Source organism: Epinephelus fuscoguttatus, linkage group LG19, assembly GCF_011397635.1.
Source record: "Epinephelus fuscoguttatus linkage group LG19, E.fuscoguttatus.final_Chr_v1".
Classification (NCBI taxonomy): Eukaryota; Metazoa; Chordata; class Actinopteri; order Perciformes; family Serranidae; genus Epinephelus; species Epinephelus fuscoguttatus.
Genome location: NC_064770.1, coordinates 13,109,127 through 13,124,621, shown reverse-complemented (window position 1 = coordinate 13,124,621; position 15,495 = coordinate 13,109,127). Strand labels below are relative to the sequence as shown.

The window sequence follows — 15,495 nt, the reverse complement described above, 5'->3', positions numbered from 1 at the left end:
TGATGTTTTAGGCACAGAAACAGCCCGCTGTTACCTTACCGTGTAAATGTTGAGCCAAAATATGTTGTTTTTTTCTAAATCTAACTATGTGCTTTTGTTGTACAAGGAAATGAACGTAAATACGAGGTGTTTTACTGACATTGTATGTTTATTTTGAAAGAGTCTGTATGCATCTAAACTGTACACTTCCTGTGAGAACAGAAGTGTATTTTGAAAAGACACAATACATGTAACAAGCGTAAATTGACACAGTGTCCCTGTATAGATGCAGGAGGATACCTTGCGTGTCATACCTAGATGTGAAAGTCCATGGACACAATGGAGATATTTGACAAGTTGGGATGAAAACACATTTTTCAGTTCCATTTCTCTTTTTGTGCATTGAGCTGAACTGCTAGTCAGAGTGATCTCATTCGCTGACAGGCTGAGCCGTCTCTGACTTCAACATGCTGAATAGGCCAAAAGAAAGCCGACTAGTGCCAATAGACATGCAAAGACTACAGCGACAGATGCTCACCGACGGCTCAACATTGACCAATGGCCAACCGATGGCTTGGTGTGTCAGGGCACTATCAGTCAGTTTATCAACCAAGAGTTTGGTTTTCCAAAAGTCTTCATTTTGGGGAAATACAGTTATTTGCTTCTTTGCCAAGAGTTAGATAAGACAACTGATAAACACTCTCATTCTGTGTCTGTGAAATTGAACAGGTAGCCTAGCTTAGTTCAAAGACAGAAACCGGAAAACTGCAAACCCTAGGATGAGGGTCAAAGAAAGGTGGTGTACATCCTGAGGGTGCAGCTTGTGGTGCATGGGCACAGTTGAAATAATATGGACTCCTCTAAATATTAGACATCCTTATAAATATCCTAGAACAAGATATTGAAAAAAAAGAGTTAGGGTTAAGATCAGGCATTAGATGTAAGGGTTAGGGGTAGGGGTAAGAAGGCGAGGAGGAGGAGAGACTATTTGTTGTCCCAAAGTAGAGACTTCCTGAAGTCTTGTCATCACTGTGAGGTTGCCAGGACTTCAGAGGAGACTAATCAAGAAATGGTCATACACCCTTGTAAAACATGCCAGTTTTCACACTTTGCTTTTTATGTAGACTTAACAAATTAGATAAAACGTGCCAATTAGTGAGCCTTAGAGATGCTGCTAAGTGAATTTTGTTACCTTTAAACAGAGCCAGGAGAGCTGTTGTCGGTCTTTGTGCTAAGCTAATTGATCTTCTGCTTTAACTTTAAACGTTGACTCTTATAGTCCATTAAAAGTTTGTTTTTGTGTCAGGGTTACGAGTGTCCGACTGTTTTCTTTACTGTTGCTCAGCATGAACATAGAAGCTCTTGGTTGTTGGGCAGTTTTAGTTTAGTTAGTTTATCTATTTATCCTTTCGGAAACTCTTTGTGTCTGTCACGACAAAAAGACATTACAATTAAAGACAGACATTTAGCAACAACGTGCTCAACAACAGCAACACCAACAAACAATAGTTCAGTACAACAAAATTCAAGTGACGCACACCTCATATCACCCAGATTTGTTTAATAGAGCTGTAGCGGAAGGTATGAAGGATCCCCAGACACAGGAATCTTATTAAGTTAGTTGTAATGAACTACAGACAGTGAAAAATACCAGGCAATAAAGCAGAGAGTTGAAGTACCCTCTACAAATGGACGTAGCATGAACATATTTTGATTGATCAAGATGACAATAAAATTTAATGTGCAAAAGAGCATCGTCTGTGCTCTATTTTGCTTCTTGTCAAGTCACCAAACATGTCATTTTACAGCTGCACATTGATCTGAGTTTGAGTACACTGGGATGATTTGTTTATATACTGCTTCCAAATTAATTTTTACTTTTCCTCATACAAATCAAAACTGTCAAATTAAAAGTGTTCTCACTCAGGCTAAGAAATGTTTCCACAGGCCTGTGGGACAGACTGGTGTCATGCTTACAGTTTGTCCTCAGAGGTTGATGTTTGGATGCTGTTAAGATTGTTTGCGGTGTGGTTGGTAGTGTGTGGATATGCTGTTTGGATAGTTTGTGGTGTGGTTGGTGGTGTGTGGATATGCTGTTTGGATAACGTGTGGATGGAGTCTGGTTGCTGGTGTCAGCGTGGCTCTAATCAGCTGTTGGCAGGCGGATGAGCGGGCGGTCTCTCCCCGCGGCGGCACCCCGGGTCGAAAGCCGGTTTGAAGTTTAATGATGCCAGCTGCCAGCTCCACCAGGCTGTGAGCGCTAACGAGCTGGCACTGGCGGCGGACTGGGCCGCGGCGGCAGCACCTGGAAATGTAGCACACGTTTCAGAGGGGCGGGGCTCCACCGGGGCTGTTGAGGGGCCTGCTGGAGACCCAGGACGGCACCCAGAGGCCCGCATCTCTTTGAAGAGCGCCCCAATTTCCATATTTCATTACGCACTGCTGACTGACAAGGCCCAGCCAGATGTTCTATTTTCAGCTATTTAAATTTTGACCTGCTTTCCTACCATGGATGCAAAAAGAAAAGAAAAAAAACAGATTTCATCAAAACACAGATGCCAGTGATGATGGGAACTTGGATGTGGTGTGTCTGCGAGTTTTGTTGCCATTCTTGATGTTTTTTCCATCCTAATAAAGCATTGAGAAAATAATCGAACGTTAAATGATGCTCTTTAACTATCCCCTCTCATCTCAGACATTTGGTTGACAATCTGTCTTGATACATTCACTGTCTTGCTCAAGGACACTTTAAAACAAGACACACTGGTTATTTCAGGGATCAAACCTGAGACCTTGTATTTATGAGACAATCTCTAACCATCCAGCCAGCCCAGCGCTGAATTGGTTCCAAAGTGAGTGATGCATGCTCCGAAACACCACATAAAGCATGCTCGCACAGCTCCTCTGTCCCTGAGATATCGGAGATGATTAATTCCTGTGGTATTCCTGTTGAAATGGCTGTTAAATTGCAGCGTCCTTACTCAATCCCTCATGCAAAAATACATCGACAACCCTGACCTTTTTGTGCATCTGCTGCAAATGGCACTTTGTCATCCTGAGTGAGCCAGCTCAAGGATCAATGAGATTTTGTTGGAATAAAACTTCCACGAAGCCCAAGAAGAAGAAGTGTGAGTCCATTGCTGGGCTGCATGAAAGTGCAAAACTCTTGAAGAAGGTGGAGGAAATAGGAAGAGAACAAAGGACAAAGCAGGGCTGAAACACAGCAAGAACGAGTGGAGAACAGCTCAGAGTTGAGCACCAAAATGCCAAAAAAGGAGAGACTCTCAGAATCAGAGGGAGAAAGGCTTTCACTCATTACTCAACACAGCTCACAGCAGGGGAGGGAAAGCTGTTTATTCCTTCGGTAATGTGTCTGTGAGTGCGTCTGAGTGTGTATGTGTTAACTAAGGCATAACGGAGGCAATATTGACACCAAGATAAAAGTGGGTGAAAGCTATAACTGTTTCTTTTTCTCTTGGGTTGAGAATACAGTTAAGACAATAAACTGCAGAGGGTGTATTCATTTGTGACCATGTTGCTGATCTTTTCTATACACTATACAATTAAAGTTTATCATGTGCAGATCTGAAGCTCATACGGAGTAAAATCAGGAGTTAGGAAGATAAGGCAACATAATCATTTAGTGTTTAATGACAAGATGAGCTGCAAAGTGGAGGAGATATCGCTATCAGCCCAGACTCTGTGATAACATGATACATCTGTAGTGTTTTATGTACATCTGGAGCAGTGCTTAATTTGTAAAATTACAAGTAGGGGAACACTTTGGGCCTCTGAGAGAGCAGTGTTCCCCCACTCCCAAAAGTGGGGGAGTACTTTTTTAAGCGGCACCCGAGCCGCCTCACTGCACAACTCCGGAATGGAATAGTTGTGACATCTAGTGTTGTCACGGTACCAAAATTGGGACCCACGATACGATACCAGTGAAAGTATCACAGTTCTGAGTAGTATCACGATACCAAAAATGAATCAGATGTGCCTTTTGTCATTTATAAAAAGATAAATCACTTTTCTATAATACATCTATGATATTTCAGTGGAATAAATTACTTATTGACTCATTCATACTTCCAAAACAGCATCAATAAGTGATGAACATAGGGGGGATCAAAATAAAATAAATAAATAAAATAAGAATCAACCAGCCACCCTCCTCCCCTGACAAGTAAAGAACAGTCCCTTCATAAGTAAATAACAGTCCCTAAAGTGCGGTGAGGTTTGTGGACCGTTGCCTGTCACAAAGAGAGAAATGTGAACGGCTCGTTTCTTCTCTGACACGTCACACATCTGTGTGCCGCCACGGCTCGGTTGTCCAGGTACTACTGGGCAGTCATGATGCCAACGAAAGAGGAAATTAGACTACTGGACCTGGAGTCGGACTTCTCTGTCGCCGGTAAGCTGTTATCTTGTAACGCGGAGCCACCGTAGGCTATTATTTATCCTGTCTGTGACCCCCATTCAATCCACAGCCAGCAGGATTCGCCTTTCCTTTCTGCTGCTGGTTGAAATCTGTACTCGCACAGCGTGCTGAATGATTGATTTGCTTGCACAAAACTATTTTTAGTCGCAAATGCAAGTAACATGCACACACGTAGAGCTCTGTGGAAAGCAAATCACTGCCGACAAGTAAAAAGAAATAAAAAATAACTTTCACTGCTCAAAGATACTCACATGTCTGGAAAACAAACCACTACAGCAGCATATTGAGTGCCAGGTGGCCAGCGCGCGCCATTATTGGACAGCGCATGGACACTCACCCTCTTGCGATTGGACTTTGAACTTATGCCACAGTAGTGGTACGTGAGGCACCATAGTACTACAGTACTCCACCCTGCAACACTAGTGGCATCAGCCAATACTGTATGTAGTTTTTAGATGTGAAAAGTTCTAGACCTGTGCAAATTAGTTCCGGAACGCACCAGGGCCTTTTCTGAAAAGATCCTGGTATGCTTTCCAGTACATTCTGGCTCAAATTAAGCACTGATCTGGAGGTATCAACATGTTACATAATTTCTCCAGTTATAGCAAAAACATCTTTTGTTTGTTTAAAGACTCTCCTCTTAGCGTTCAATTAAAATTAGATGGACTGAAAATTTAATTAAAGTTCAAAGTATCTTTATTGTCTCTTTCAAGGAAATTGGTTTGCAGTGAGGTTTCAGAACACAGTAATACATTAATTTCAACATAGGCAGGGACACATATGAAATGGGGGGTGTGTGGAGGTTCTCTGTCAGATAATTTTGAGCATCAAACACTTAATTTCCTGCATTTTGGTGAATTTTATGCAGCAATTTGTGCTTTTTCTGCATCAGTTTATGTTATGAATGTCTTTAATTTAGTCAAAATAAAGGTCCTGGTTCTAAATATTAAGGGGGACGTGTCCCCTGCATCCCCTCCAAAAACTACACCTATGACAATAACAGCAACGGGGCATAGTTTACAGAGTGGGTTCGGAAGAAGATTCTACAGTGTCCAGGTTAAAGTACAAGTGAACAGTTTAAGCAATCAGTGCAAATTAGCAATCTACAGACAACAGTTGAATACTGTCTACTGTTTAACGTGTAAACAGCAGCAGGGACAAAGGAAACACTTTATTGCTTGGCTCTAACAGGCACATTCAAACAACAGCCTCAGGGTAACAGTTCAGACTTTGACCGAGGGCGGTGATCTTGGCACTCCAGAAAGGAAGTAGCCATCCTAAGCCCTTGCTTGATGTAGCCTTTAGGTCTGAAAGCTGGGCTTGACTCCACCCTGAAATCTCACCTGCCACTTTGATAAGGCTAATGAGCCTGTCTCAGGGCCTTCAATCAGATATGGGCAATATTAAATTTTCAGTGTAGTGGGGTTGAGGTCCGACCCACAGTGAGACTACTAAATAAGTAAAATGTTATAATATCAGTTTTTAATTCAAAATTAAAATCACTTGTATTTTTATTAATTACACTGTCTCATAGCAGTATTTTGTATTTTGTTTTGATCCATTTGATGAGCAAGTTTTTAATGAGGGTGAGAGATCAAATTTGTTATATTAGGTAAGATTATTTTTTTTGTCATTGAGCTCTTTCGCAGAAACGGTTCCTAATTGTTTGTGTCATTGATCACTCGCGCACAGTAATTATAATTTATTCTTTCAGCATTGGGTTGTGTTGGTAATGTGCTAACTGGCTAACTAGTGTATTGAATCCGTCCTGTCATCCACTATAGAGAGTTATTTCCTCTCATGCAGGTGCAGAACAAACGTGATAGTTGGCTGTTGACTGTAGTTTTTGTGGTGTGTTCAGGTGCAGGTTTTTGGCCAAGACACAGGTGACATGAGGTGACACAACAGTAAGCCTTCATGGTCACTATTTTTTGATGCTGGTTTGGTGTTTCTGGGTCTTAACAGTGAAAAAAAATCTTTGAGTTTTATTTCCAGCTGCAACAGGCGGTTGTTTTCAGTGAAACTGTTCTTGATAAAGTGACGGTACATTAACTGCCCAGCGCCAAACAGCAACTAGCTGGTGAACGTATTGGAGCATTTAGTCGCTAAAGAGCCAAATGTCTCTCTCAGGAGTCAACAGGATGCAAAACAGAGCGAAAAAGGAAAGAGTAATATTGGACTAACATTCACCAGCTCAAAAGTCCAAAATCATGACTCTTAAATCATAATTATGTTGCTCTGTATGTGTTGGGTGCATAAAATAGACAACTATATGTACCGTCACACTGACCACAACAACTATACAAGATAATGTGTGAATGTTGTGTTTGCAGATAGTTTTGCTGCCCCATGTGGGCAAAAAAATCTTTAAATTCAGCAGCAAAATTTAAGTACATCTAAGAATAAAGTCAGTAATATCACTTCTGCAGGAAAAGTTTGCAAGGAAAAAAAGAAAAACTGTAGGTTATATTGTTGGCAGTGATGGTTTCATAAATGGTTATTTCAGCGAGGTAAATGTCATCTGTATTTCTGCATAATCTCCACGGCTCAGCTTTCCCGATCACAATGATAAAATTAGAATACACACAAGATAAAAATACTTGAAAAGATAACACAGGAGTTGAGTTGCTGCTGACAGACTGTACTCGGTCAGCTTTGCATAAGCTTTATGTACACTTCATTACAGAGCATAGAAACTTCAAACTGCCATTTTATGGATGGCAGTGACAGTAAAACACCTCAAATTCATAGTAAATAATACATGAACAATATTACTAAGCACCAAGACTTCTGTGCATGGATGTGAGTGTTGATGTTTATCACTACTCTTGCACACACTTTGAAACTCACATGGAGATGCTTTTGTAAGGACTTTGTTTAGTATGAATGGTGCAGGATTCTCTGCACACCCCCTGTTTCTGGACTGCCTAACCTTTGGCATGACCTTTAGAAGACAATTTGCAGCAGCAATCGCCCTGCGCCTCACTCCACATTATTTTCCCTCATTATTTTTTCAATGTTACCTTTGCAGTGTGTGGCAGAAAAGGGCTGGCTTCAACAGAAGGGTCAGGGTTCAGGAGGAGGAGGGTAAAGATACAGGTCAGATTGGCTCTACAGTTGTGTTCAGCCAGTGTCCTCAGAGAATTCCGCGCCACGAAGCCATTTGAACTCTGAACCCTCCAGCTGTCTGTCAAAAGCTGACCCTCGGTGTTGACTGTTGTCTGGTTTGGCGATTAGGAAAGTACCGCAGCCAGCAGTAATGGAGGACGGCGGCCTCAGAGTTTTTAATGTCGGGCAACAAAACACTGAACATGTGCAGGGATAATATATCCTCTCTAGCCCTCCAGGCTTCAATCTAGCCCACTAGATGACTAGACTAAGAGGTGCTAAATTTCAGAAGCAAGTTAAACAATGCTGACTTCATGTAAAACTCTGCTTCGGAGTTCAGAGAACAGTTCTCTGATATAACAATGAATATTTACTCTGACTATGTTTAAAGGGACATTGTGTAGCGTTTTCAGTTGGGGTTTTTTGGCAAAAATCGATGTCTGCATTCATAAATTTGTCATCATTGGTGTATTATTACCTCCACCAATAATCTGACTTATTCAGATAAAAGGAGAATTTGGGATTTGTTTGTACATTGGGCAGGTAAGTCATTTGGGGGGTTCCATAACGTTCGGTTCCGCCATCTTGAAAATACATCCTCCAGCAAGGGACATACAGCCCTGCCTTCGGCGTTTTCGTTGAGAGCCAGGCCAACGCTGTGTGACTGAGACGCTGAAGGAGAGGAGCAAGAGGCGCTTCGCTACTACCCCGGCACTACTGCAGCATAACAAAGTTCCACTCTTTGAGCATCATGCAGGATCATGCATATGCAGCATCACGGGAGACGGAATCCTTGCTGCCAAGAAAGCGCAAAAGAGAATCAAAAAGGCAATGTGACCGGTGAATTAAAAAAATGAGGGTCAACATCGGGGTAGCCTTTCCCAGGTGAAGAGAGCTGCTGAAGAAGAAATGTAATGCAATCACAGGCATTACCTTTGCAAGGAGAGGGATGAGGTGTGTGAGGTTGAGCCACTTGTCAGTTGTCAAAAGACAAGACGTGATTGGTTTGTTTCAATTTACACCTGTTGCAACAGTCTGACGTTGTAAACACAGCCAACATGGTTAGGAGGGGGTCTGTAAACTCGTGTCGCATGTGTCTGTGTAGGAGCCTGAATGAATACTCCATGAAGTATCGGATGACATGGTTTCATCAATGTTTTGGTACACAGCGGCTACCGTTGTATGCAGTATGCATTTGAAAAAATGAGGCGCTAGAGTGCGCTATCTGTTTGAATGCAATATATGATTTCAGTGTTAGATAGGAGAAATTCCTACACACTGTGGCTTTAAAGATATTGAACATTGTGCAAAAAATTTTCAAACAGCAGCTTGAGTTCATAGGAGTCTGTATCAGGAAATGTATAGACAAATGCAAATGTAATGACAGTGACAAGTAGACTGACTGAATGTGGAAAAACTGAGACATATTGTATTGTTGAATTTGCATTTATTTTTCTTAAGACATCTCAGGCTAAAGGATGAACATCTACAGAATGGAATTCTTTACACAAAAAAGTCAAAATATGGGAGCTGATCTTACTTATAGGTTATTGTGCGATCATGTCCAGTGGGCCAGTCCACCTGAGATCAAATTCGGCTGTATGTGGCTCATTAAGTAAAATGAGTTTGACATCCCTGCTCTATACTGTGTTAAAATCCTGAATCACCATCTCAGTGTAAAAACAAAAGACGATGGGCTTTATGGCTCTATTAATTCATGTTTGTCTACTAAAACAATTACTTGTGTTGCGTGATTTAGATTTTAGCTGCATGCAATGTTGAGTGGACAACCACTGTGGCCCAGACTAAATATGCTAACAACTATTAGACTGGATGGATTGACAGAATTTTCTACAGACATTCACTAACCCCAGAGGATGAATCCTACAGACTGAGGTGATCTTCTTACTTTTCCTTTTGTGCCACCAGACATATGTAGTTTTGGATCAAATGTCTAGAAAACTACTGGATGGATTACAATAAAATCTGGTACAGACAGTACGTTCCCCTCTTGGTGATCCTTAAACTTCCCAAGTCTTTGGTTTATGACTTGATATGAGAGGTAGGACCAAGTCGATGTTTTGCAAGTCACAAGTGAATCTAAAGTCTTTGCATTCGAGTCCCAAGTCAAGACAGGCAAGTCCCGAGTCTTAAACTTTGACTTTTGAGTCAAGATGTGCTCTTTGCCAAAGGTAATGCCATTTCAACAGATTAATAATATATTACATTTCCAAAAATCATTGATGCTTTTTAAAATTTGTATTTATTTGTTAAAACAAGTTTGGTAAAATGTTGCTTAGCTGTCAAGCTAACATTATGTTAATATTAGCCTCGACTTACCATTTTTTGTGCAACTTCACTTGCCATACAAAGCTGCAAGTTGTTGTGTCTCTATTTGTAATTTTTGACCTGCACATTTTGTTCATCGCTGTGTAGTTGTTGTATAGTTCTTCATGGTTTTCTCCTGCAAAGTGACAGGATGCTGTATGATTGGTTCAAACAAAGTGGATCTGAGGAGTGTCGACTTGCTGGGAATGCATAATGTTAACTTCAGCTGATTCAGGAAGTGCACTGATTTGTGGCACAAAATTAACATCCATTTTAATCTTTGTCTTCGGGGGAAGCTATCAAGTGTTTTCAAGTCAAGAGGCTCAAGTCCAAGTGAAGTGATAAGTCACTGGTGTTCAAGTCCAAGTGGAGCTGCAAGTCTTTTTTGACAAGTCTAAAGTCATCAAATTTGTGACTTGAGTCTGACTTGTGTCCAAGTCATGTGACTGGAGTCCACACCTTTGCAAAATACTTTTTAAAGTAAAGGCATTCCCATCAGGCTCATACTAAAATGCGTAACTAAAATGGTGAACATAAGCCTAGTAAATGTATACCTGATAATCATCATGTTAGCATTGTCATTGCAAGCATGTTAGCATTGCGACATTCTGAAGTACAGCGTCATGTGGCTGTAGAGTCTTATTGATTTTAAACAGTCATGACCTCAAAAGTAATTTTAAGGCATTTTATTGTTCAATTGTAGAAATATTGACTTATAAAATCACAGATGCAAAACATGTAAACATTATGAAAGGTTTAGAAAGTATATCAAAGCTCTGTACAGTCCCTGAATGCCAAACTTTGGGTTGTATCAAGCAGTTACTGATTTTAATGAACTAAATTCAAGAAACATGAAGATTAACTTTTTTTGACATTTTAAGATGGAATTACTTTGCTTGGTTAATTAAAATATTTCATGTCACACAAAGACAAGTCTGCTAACTCATAACCCTGCAGCTGCAGCATAAAATAAGGCAGAAAACTTTTTTTTTTAAAACCAAAAATGACTCATTAACTCATATTGTGTTGATTTTCCATCCTTGACCACTCAGCCACAGCATGTCGATTGCTTTCATTTTGCTTCCATTAAAATGAAAACCACAGGTTAAATCAACAAGTATATGAGCTCAGGAAAATAAAGCATTTTTGTGTTATTTCCACTTTCAATAACTACTGAACTTATTTTTTAAACAAGGGGGAACATGCTGAAACAATTCAAACATTCCAAAATGAAGCGCTGGTACATGCCGTGCCAGGAGTTAATTCTCATTTCCCCCAGGTGAAGAAAAACAGATATGCACTCCAGCCATGGAGAGGGTGGGTGAAGATTTAGACGTGGGCTTCTATTCAAATATGAAGGTCTCCTTGACATTTTCTTCTCTGCGTTGGCTGCTCATCCTTGTCGCAGTTTCCCCGAGCTGCATATGGGACAGCGCGACCTGTTGACATTTACAAACTCATCTGGCTGAGAGCGATGGCATTCTATAAGGAGAAACACCTCCACATGTCCCACCACTGTGTTTCACATGAACATGTTATTGCTTTAAAGCAAACAGAAGTCAACCTTTGCAGGGAGAGAGCCGTGGTGTCTCACTCTTCCCTTTAAAGTCTGTAATTACAGTATCTTCTGAAAGCTTGGAAACTCCTGCAGCAGAAGCACTGGGCAGCTGGCAGGCCTCATAAACTGGACTAAATACTGATGAGGTCTCATCGCCACATTGTCTGGACTGCCACAGCTGCCACCAGAGGGAGCCCACTGCACAAATGTGACCAGGTTAAAGTCTGCCCCCACCATACCCATAAAGCTCTGGATAGCAGCCAAGAAGAGTGTGGCACATAACTCACCAGCAGCTGGGTTAAAGCAGGACAAGGTGAAATGAGGTGACATAACAGCCCATAAAGTAACAGCAAAGCATGACAAGACTGTAAACAGACCGTGGAGCGTGGTAATGTAAATATGTAAATGTAATATGCTGTAACAATATAATTAAAAACATGACCCATGATCTAGGACATGAATAGTAAAGCACCCAAAAATAGAATCGCAATGAATGAATGAAACATGATCTTTTCTCTGTATGGAGGAGAAAAGACTCCTTCACTTTATTCATGAACATTGAAAATGAGAAGCAAGAGACAATGTTTCAAAAAGCAAACAGGATGCAATGAGGAAAACTTAAATATGAATTATTGTGCGGCTTTAGCCTCTGCATCCCGAAGGTTCCCGGAGGAAGTTAAAACTTGGGCTGTGCGGATCAGCTCATCTTTGTGCTTTTGGTCCAGCAGATATGATCTTTAGAAATCGGGGCCGTGCTTCTTCAGCTTGCTGTAGTCCAAGTTGACGGCGTAAAACTGAGAAAACAAAACAAATCTCAGCTCAAGAACAAAACACAGACATTTTACACACACACATGCCTTGATAGCAAAAAGTGACTTCCCTCCATGTTACAGAATCATTCATTTTCAAAAGCCGCCTTATGATAAAGTAAAATGCTTGTTTATGAATACTTCAATCTCCTAGTTGTCTCCTGGTTACTACTACTACTACTTTAGACCAAGTGTGAGCAGCTGAATGACTTCATCAGATTTATTACTACAAGCCAGTGTTAACCATCTTATGTAATTTAATTAATCCAACTAAAGGAATAATCCACGGCTTGGGCACAAGTCTGGCAGAGAGCCATACTATGATCCCTGATTATAACCCCCTACACTCTCCAGCACAGACAATCAAGACTGTAACACGGCATGATTAGTAATATTTCCTGAGAGGTGACAGAGGCACACCTTGTACTGATCATTCGGGCCCAGCTTGTTCCAAGGCTCTGGGTTGTTCTTGCGATCCCAGCTGCAAAGGAGGAATCAGGTACACAGTTACATTAGCTGTCACTTATCTTATCTGCAAATGTCATTATTTTCTAAATGTGAGAAAAGAGCAAAACATTTTAAAAAGGTAGTGTCTGTGTCTTGAGTTGAGTTCTCACCAGACATCAGGGTTTCTCAAGGCCAGACGAGCAAGATACATCATGGACATGGCTGCCCCTCCGCCGATGAAGAAGAAAAGGGGGATCAGCTGTGTGTGACAGGCGACAAACTTTCACCAACTTAAAGAGGAGCAGTGACAGCTCAAAGAGAAACTGAGTCAGTAATCACAGTTTCACTCCTAACAGCTTGTGTAAACACAAAACACTGCCCTGCGTAAGTAGCCAGTGCAACATACCTTTAAACCTGATCCATATCAATAATTTAGGTTTGTTAACATTAAACATTCACTCTCCTCTCTGTGCCTCAAAGTGTTTGCCCTTGTGGACTGCAGCTGTCGTGTGTTGAAACAGGCTAGTTTACATATTTGCTATGTTTATCAGTTTCTTCCAGACACCACTTTCACGTACTCAAGCCGAGTAATACGTTGTGTGGACATACCTTGTCCTAACTAAAAGTTGTGGCAAGAATTATCATCTAGAAATGAATATTTGTTAACGTTAGCTAGCAAGCTAACTCGCTAACTAGTAGCATTGGTTGCTATTTTGAGCACAGCGGACCCTCTCCGTGGCTACTATCAGTCGCTGTCGATGTGTGTGAAGCCGTGACCTGATTTGACTCCTAAACTTCAACTAACTTAAGTCATAAAACTCACAGTTATTTGTCCATAACAGCTACATGATATAATTAACACCAGAACATCTTTTCATATTTAACAGAAGATCTCAAAGTCAGTGCGGTCAAAGTCAGAGTACTAGCTTGCTAACGCTAACTAGGTTAGCTAAGCTAAGTTAGCAACACAAATTCCATATGACGATGGTGAAGTTTGAATAGGACCTTTAACATGAATCTAAACTAGATATAATCGGTTTGCACTTACAGCTGGGTGACTTCTGAGCTGCTTGCGGACTGTTGCGAGCATTTTGACGCTTTCTGAGGCAAATTCCGTCCAGAAATAAACGGATTACTAAGACTTGTCAAAACGGTGCGCAATATAATCACCGAGATCTGGCGGAAGAAAGGCTGTGGAAAACACAAATAGGGTGGCAGGCATAGTGCCTGACTGACAGCGGCGCAAAACACGTGATTATTAATTATTATTTGTATCATGCAGAGCATTTATGTCTCACTGCTTGTTGGAAATATCGAGTAATTTTGCAGGGTTTCATTAAAATGCTGCTGTGTCGCACCATTGTTTATTTTCACACTGAATTTTATTCTGGCAAAACTAAAGTGGTTGAAATGTTGCTGCAATCACCAGATTTCAACCCAAAAACAAAATCAACGTTTACACCTATAATGAACACTGATGTTACAGTAAATGAGCTTAAATCAGACCATAAATGAGCTGTAATTCTGAACATGATGCATGATTTTATTTTTTTTATTTAGCTACAAAGTGTTAGCTTTTTTTGTATCATACAAAACGACTATTACACAATCTGACACACACAAGCACCCCTCCACACACACACAAACAACACTGTATTTATACACACACACACACACACACACACACACACACACACACACACACACACACACACACACAGGGGTATCATTTAACAAGCAACAAAGACATTAAAGAAAAAAGCTGAAGGCTTGACAAATGTCTATTTTCATTACTCATAATGTTTCAATACAGTGTCTGATTTCTATTTACAGTTGTATGTGCATTGTTATTGTCTTTTTGCATTTGTGAACATAAGATTTTCCATATAAAATAAAGACATTCAAAATAAACTGGTTATTTTTGCAATAAATATCATTCTCATAAAAATATGTCTCTTTTTTCTAAATAAACAATTAAACCAGTCAACATCTTAAGGAAATATTCTAAATCTATCCAAAATCATTTTATATGTGGGCATTCATTAATAACAAAACACACATTTTCCATCAATACCATCTCTGAATCTTAACAGCACCTGGTTTACAGGATGAGTGTATGACTTTAAATGAGACTTTTTTTGATGACAAAGTATTTCTTGTTAAAATTCTTAAAAGACTTCCATTTAATTTTTCCAAATCTAGAGCTCCAAGATAACCCTGGCAAAGTCTCCTGAGATGACTATTCTCATAAACTCATAAGGTGACATCTAAACTGCAAGATCTGTTCAGCATCACGTCACAATTTCACCAAATTGTAGTATTAACTCTACCTCTACAGTTTGACTCTCTTTAGATCATTAAAATGCCATTGTCAATGCCATTTCATGAAAAGTAAATAAGTCGATTTAATTCATCAATGTCAGAGACATGTTTGAGATGTTTACCAGGTGAGCTGTCGGTATTACAGTGTGACAGCAGGGGGCGCTGTTTCCGAGGAGGTCGATTAGTTAAAATTCTCAGGTACGAGGAGCTGTCTCCTAAATTATAATCACTATTCCATCTGTTTTACATCTGTTTATTCTCATATCATTTTGCCTGATATTCAGGAGTTTGCTGTTGTTTTTATTCTGTTGATAACAGAGGTACTGATTTCTCGAAAGTGTGTTATTTGGGCAAATATTACCTCCATAAATCCAATGTGTTTTTGGGCATATCCCTATTTAAGCGGGAACACCACCTAAATTAAGAATTTCAGTGTTATTTCCATGGCCTGGGAAAGTTCAATCAATATTTGCGAGTATGAGCTAATCTCTCTCAAAGCCAGAAAC

General features: G+C 40.3%; 1 protein-coding gene across 1 annotated transcript; it reads right to left on the bottom strand.

The window, feature by feature from the left end:
- Window positions 1-11,921: 11,921 nt before the first annotated feature.
- Window positions 11,922-13,876, bottom strand: ndufa4a (NDUFA4 mitochondrial complex associated a). Its single transcript, XM_049562235.1, has 4 exons — window positions 13,716-13,876; window positions 12,838-12,926; window positions 12,641-12,701; window positions 11,922-12,205 (listed from the first exon to the last, which is right to left on the bottom strand). The coding sequence occupies exons 1-4, from the start codon at window positions 13,755-13,757 to the stop codon at window positions 12,149-12,151; spliced, it is 249 nt and encodes an 82-aa protein (XP_049418192.1). The 5' UTR covers window positions 13,758-13,876; the 3' UTR covers window positions 11,922-12,148.
- Between the last annotated feature and the right edge of the window lie 1,619 nt (window positions 13,877-15,495).

Excerpts from the sequence above, each read along its gene's own strand:
- ndufa4a (XM_049562235.1), bottom strand. The coding sequence starts at position 13,757 with ATGCTCGCAACAGTCCGCAAGCAGCTCAGAAGTCACCCAGCT. Across the intron at positions 12,702-12,837 it reads TTGAGAAACCCTGATGTCTG|CTGGGATCGCAAGAACAACC; the intron begins GTGAGAACTCAA and ends CCTCCTTTGCAG. Across the intron at positions 12,206-12,640 it reads GCCCGAATGATCAGTACAAG|TTTTACGCCGTCAACTTGGA; the intron begins GTGTGCCTCTGT and ends TTGTTTTCTCAG.